Source organism: Parus major, chromosome 11 (assembly GCF_001522545.3).
Source record: "Parus major isolate Abel chromosome 11, Parus_major1.1, whole genome shotgun sequence".
NCBI lineage: Eukaryota > Metazoa > Chordata > Aves > Passeriformes > Paridae > Parus > Parus major.
Genome location: NC_031780.1, coordinates 18,318,849 through 18,324,310, shown reverse-complemented (window position 1 = coordinate 18,324,310; position 5,462 = coordinate 18,318,849). Strand labels below are relative to the sequence as shown.

At 36.6% G+C, this 5,462-nt stretch overlaps 1 protein-coding gene across 1 annotated transcript in view; it reads left to right on the top strand.

The window, feature by feature from the left end:
* Nucleotides 1-5,462, top strand: part of LOC107209769 (transcription initiation factor TFIID subunit 4-like) — a gene marked incomplete at its 5' end in the record, with an annotated part of 144,735 nt that overhangs the window by 31,340 nt on the left and 107,933 nt on the right. Inside the window, 2 exons of the mRNA XM_015639796.2 lie at nucleotides 899-1,004; nucleotides 4,907-5,021. Of these exons, the coding sequence (XP_015495282.2) occupies nucleotides 899-1,004; nucleotides 4,907-5,021 (221 nt within the window). The remainder of the gene's footprint in view (nucleotides 1-898; nucleotides 1,005-4,906; nucleotides 5,022-5,462) is intronic.

The following is a 5,462-nucleotide window of genomic DNA, read 5'->3' as shown; positions in this document are numbered from 1 at the left end:
GGCTCTGCAGGCACCTCCCACCATGGCAGGAACTCATTGTGACTCTGAGGAGCACTTGGCTTCTGAAGCTGCCATGCCCAAGTTGTGGCTGGAATTTTACTCAAATAGCTATTTGCCAGTGTTTTATTTTCAAAGTTTATTTATGTTTTTTTACAGCTCTGCAGCATCCACACATCTTTCTGAATCTTCTGTTCATTACGTCTGTGCCTACCTTGTCCTTGATCATATAAATGTACATTTTGCTGTTGATTGAACATGACCCTTGCACGTTTTCTTTTTGATTTGATTTGTTTATGGGTCACATTTTAAGTTTCTAACCCAGGTTCAGTTTTGGGGAAGGACTTCAGAACCTGAATTAGTAGTAAGTGAAACCCTGAGAATATCAAATTAGCATTTAAATGATCACCACAAAATTTGGTTTGTATTCTTGTGTATAACTGACCTTAGAACCCATAATATTTTAGAAGTTATTTTTAGTATGTTTTCTTTAAAAAGTGTAGATATTTAGTGGAAGGCCTAATGTTTCTAGGTGGATTCCACTACAATTATTGCAGCATTTTCTTCTACAAAACTGCTTTTCTTCCTAGTAAAATTTCTGAAGACAAAAGTCTGAATTTTAATATGAACCTTAAGAATTTGAAATACATTTTTAGTGAAGGTTGTGAGATATGACATCTGTGTCGTATATTATTTAATTCTTTTTAAGGTATAATGGCAAAATAGGTATATACACACACACACAACCACATGCATTACATGAATATGACTTTTGTCACCAGCTGGTTGTGCTTGTAGAGATCCACGTGCTTATCTTGGTAATTACAGGTATTAGTGTATTTACGTTGTGTGTGTTTGTGTATAAAGAGTATAATATAAGTATACTTTTCTTTAATAATAGCAGATTATCCAGTCAACATCTGCTCAAACTGTGAAACGAACCCCTGCTTGCCAGACTACCCAGATTAGGATGCCAGTGGTAATAACTCAGACCATTAGACCACAAGGTATGGGTTTAAATGTTTTAGTGAGATTGTTACCTTTGTATGAATTTTGTTGTAATTACAAACGAGTAGCATGGAAAAATGTACAGTGTTGACATTGGCAACATTGTTGACATTTATTTTTACCTCATGCTGGCTGAAAAATGCATGTTTTCATATGCAGTTTCAAGGTGTTTCAGACCAACACAGTGAAATGTTTTGAAACAACCTTAGGACTAAACTCTCACATGTTTAGCTCCTTACTTAGCAGTTTTTCATCCAAAGTTCTAAACCAGGTCAGGAACTTGGCTTTCTCTATCCTAAACTGTAACTCTGGGCCAAGAAAGAAATTCTTCAGTTTCCTCAAGCCTAGTGGATGCCTCAATTTAATCATCCTACTTCTAATTCATACTCCTGAAGCAGAACATGGTAGTCCCCATCCCTGCAGCTACAGAGGTCAAGGTGGAAGCCCTAGGGAAATTTGTCAAGGCTCAGGTTGGTTTTCTTTGACTCCTGTATGTTTACTTTTGGGTGAGATCAGAGACTGGCTGCAGGAACCTGGCATGTCATGATTAGCCATGGCATGTGGTGTGTACACACCTTCCTCCTCTGTCTGTGCACAGGTGGGTTCATGTCTGGTTGATACTTCCCACTTTCTAAGAGGATTCCTGAAGCCTCCTTGCTTCCTAATAAGTACCAATTTGTTTCTTTCTGCCCCTGAACCTCTTAGGCTTGGAATTTGTTTTTCCTGAATATGTGTGAGAGTACTTATTGGATGTGGGCATTTACATGATTGAGGGTTTGTAATGGAATACAGAGCTTGTCATCCATCCTCAGGTGCTGAATCAGGAATCAAACTAGTTTAAATGCACATAAAAGCTATTGCTGCCTACTTGACTTCATTGCTTGGTCGTTTCTGTTCTCCTTGGGAAAAAAAAAAGCATAAAAAATGTTTAATAGCAGTTGATGTTTTACTTGCTCTGCTCTCCTAGGGGAATCCAAAGGTTGAATGGACACAGAGACCAAGCTGTCACTATAATCCTGTAGGCTATTTTCCAAGTTAGGAAGAAATACAGTTACTCACCATAAAATGTGTTTGTTTGATAGCACTGATACTCATGTCCTGGGTTTGTAACATGTCCATGCATCTTATAGCATGAGCTTTCACTTCTGACTAATGTGTTTGAGAGTGAAGGCAGATTTCATTTCTTTGCTTGTTCAGTCTCCAAGTTGTGAATGTCAACAGTGTGATGAGAATTTGTATGATACTGGCATCTGTCAGTAGGTTTGGAATATGAGTTTATTCTTGATAGTCCTTGATCAGCCAGTGCAATGCAGCTTAACTGGCAGTTTGGCTTATGGTAGATGGTTTCATAAAAACCAATTTGTGCAAGGTCCTACTTCCTGGTGAGCTCATTTCAATTTACAGGTTTGGTTAAGCCCTCCCATACATTGTTTTATTTACACAGACAAAACAAACAGGAATAGGCATTTAGAAAACATCTCAGTATAAAACCACTCATCCTGCAGCCCACGTTTAGGGAGCAGTGTGCCTGTGTGCTGGCAGCGCTGCCAAGAGTGCATCATTGTGGTATATTGTTAAAACCTTTTACTGTAAACACCAGTGTAATGATATTTTATACTGACCTAGGCATTCCTGCAGAAGGACATAATATACTGGAATGGGACACCATCCAAATCAAAATTACAGTAGCATGATTTTGTGGAGTGTGACCTGTTAAGGATAGTTACCTCAGAACTGACCTCCACAAAGTGCTGCATTTTTCCTCCTTGACAGGAGTGAATCTCCAAGCCTAATATATCTTCAATACATCCACGTGAACAGGCTGTAATGCTTCTTAAAACAGTAGTTGAGATAAAACTGGCAGGCTTTAAGGACTTTTATATAAATAAAATTACTTCCACGCCAGTGGAAGTAACACCATTGTTACTGCATGAAAAATGCACACTCCTTTACCAAAGCACTCTATTAGTATAATAATTAGGTGAATACCATCTTAAGGATGGAGGAATTGAGCCAAATAATAAAATAATTAACTTGTTGCAGCTATTTAACCAGTGCTGAAATACAGCTAGGAATTTATGAGCTCCTAAATTTGGGTTTATTTTTCTAGATCATGCTAATTAAAATTTGAAGCAAGGATGCAGTGGTGAAAGACTCTGTATGTCATTACCAATCCCATGAAATATCTAGGCCCACAGGTGATTATAACTTTCGAAATATGCTCTGCCCATAATAAAAATGGATGGTTTAGGCATATTTTATGTCTAATCTTAGTCATGCACAGTTGTGATTTCTTTAAACCAGAAAACTCAAACGTCATCCCAAATCTTACATTCAGTTTGCCCAGTCCATTGGGTAGAATTACATATACTTGAGATGAATGTGAGACTTAATTCTTTCATATCCATATGGATATACATGTTTTGGGGTTGTTTTTCAATCAAAAGTTATCATCTATAGAAAACAAAGCATTGATACTGATTCCAGAAACAATAGATTAATTCTGGAGGAGTGCTGTTGTTACTTTAAGTTTGCCATTGCAATCATTTTTCAAGATTAACACATTTTTAATCTTCTAGATCTTAATTGTACAAAACAGAAATCTGCTAATTTTATTATTGTATTATTCCTTTCCTTCCTTCCAGTTCACTTAGTAGAAAACCTTTCCATTAGTTCATCTGAAACAGATAAATGAATTGCCTGGTCTGTGAACTAATGCTGTCTGTGACATCTCATGGACCTTGAATATTCTGATGACAAAATATTTTTATTCCCCAGGCTCGAGCCTGAGGTCCTAAATCTGGTTTTGTATTTGCTAATGTTGAGAGTCCACATTACAGTTTATTTATACAGATGGAGAACTCAACAAACACTATTAAATTAGTTTCTCTTTAAGATCATATGTTGGAGTCGATGAAGACTTTAAAATAAAATTTAAAAAAAAAAAAAGGAATGCAGGACTCAGTCAAAGCTAGCAGCTTTGTATTAGCCATGAAATGTTCTTAAAAGGATTTATTAGGATAGTTGTGTCTCAAACACTTTGTCTGTAATGCTCAGTCAGATGGAGTGTACACACAGCGAGGTGAGATCTTTTAAATCAAGCAGACATGAGTTGTCTTTACATGCCAAAACACAGGTGGGATTAAAGGAAACCCGAAATGTAACCCAAGTAAATGTGTTCAGGCACTCAGGAAACCCCAACAGTTTCATGTCAGAGAGGAATTATATCTCTTTAATTTACTGGATGTCCACCACACTTTGGCTCATTTAGAAAGCTCTGGTTTACCTGTACCTCAGGACTTGTAAAGCCTAGATACAGACATGAATTATTTTTGAGTCATTGTTTTCAAGATGAGAAAGTAAAAGACAACCTTTATGGGGGGTGTGTGTCAAATTTGGCAATAGTCTTTTTTCTTTTGTATGCAATGCAAAACATTTTAAAATACATGCAGTGTTTTCAACTCTGAAATACATGCTTTTCACTGCAATAAAGATCAATTACTATATAGAAAATGTAAAAGGCATAGCTAATACCCTGAGTAACTCTGACTTTAAGTATTTGTATTAAGAACATTTCAAATTTGCCTTCTTTATTCTGTACAGATTATCCAGAAAAGTGGTTTACTGGCAATTGCAAACACACTTATAGCCATTATAAATATTATAGCTGTTTATGACCAATGTTTTTCAGTTTTGGAATCTGTTCTGTAAATATTGAACAAACTGTAATGTTAATGTAAATTTTGTATTTTAAATTGTTCTTCTTCAGCATGTAGTCTTTAAAAATAATAACTTCCTTTGTTTGCAATTTACAGACAGTTAAATTTAGTTCCTGGACAGAAGGTTCTTTGATGTAAATTGTCTAAGACAGCTCATAATAACATTGCTTGGTGTTTTTCAGGCACAGTAGGGAAGGCACCAACAATACAAGCCAGTAAAAGTCCTGGGGGCTTTGGTGTTCAGGTCTCTGCAAATCAGAAAAACAAGCTGAATGACCCTGGAGGTGGTTCTTTCAGGTAAAAAAAGAAAAAATAATAATAAAAAAATGCAGCTGGGTGGTTGGGGGGGATCTGAAGTATAAAACAGAATTTAGAATTGGTGTGACACCAGAGGGCAGTCTTTTACAATAATTCCTGTCTTTTTTTTTTTTTCCCCTGGAATTGGATGGCAATTTTCATACTTAATTCCATTTTTTAAAAAAGGGAGGGGATCATGACATATCTTGAGGATTTTTCTCTTAAATGAACATTTTAACATTTAACAAAAGAGTAAATTCTATGGATTATAATAAAACTTCTGCTGAATGGAATTATGTGCACGAGGATTTAAAAGAAACTGTGGTTATGCTTTGGATTCTGCTGCTCCTGTGCAATGTGTCTGGCTGGGAATTTGGGGTTGTGAGGACAAGACCTTTGTGGAACAGCCCCTCCTGGGCCAGGGACAATCCCAGGGCCTGG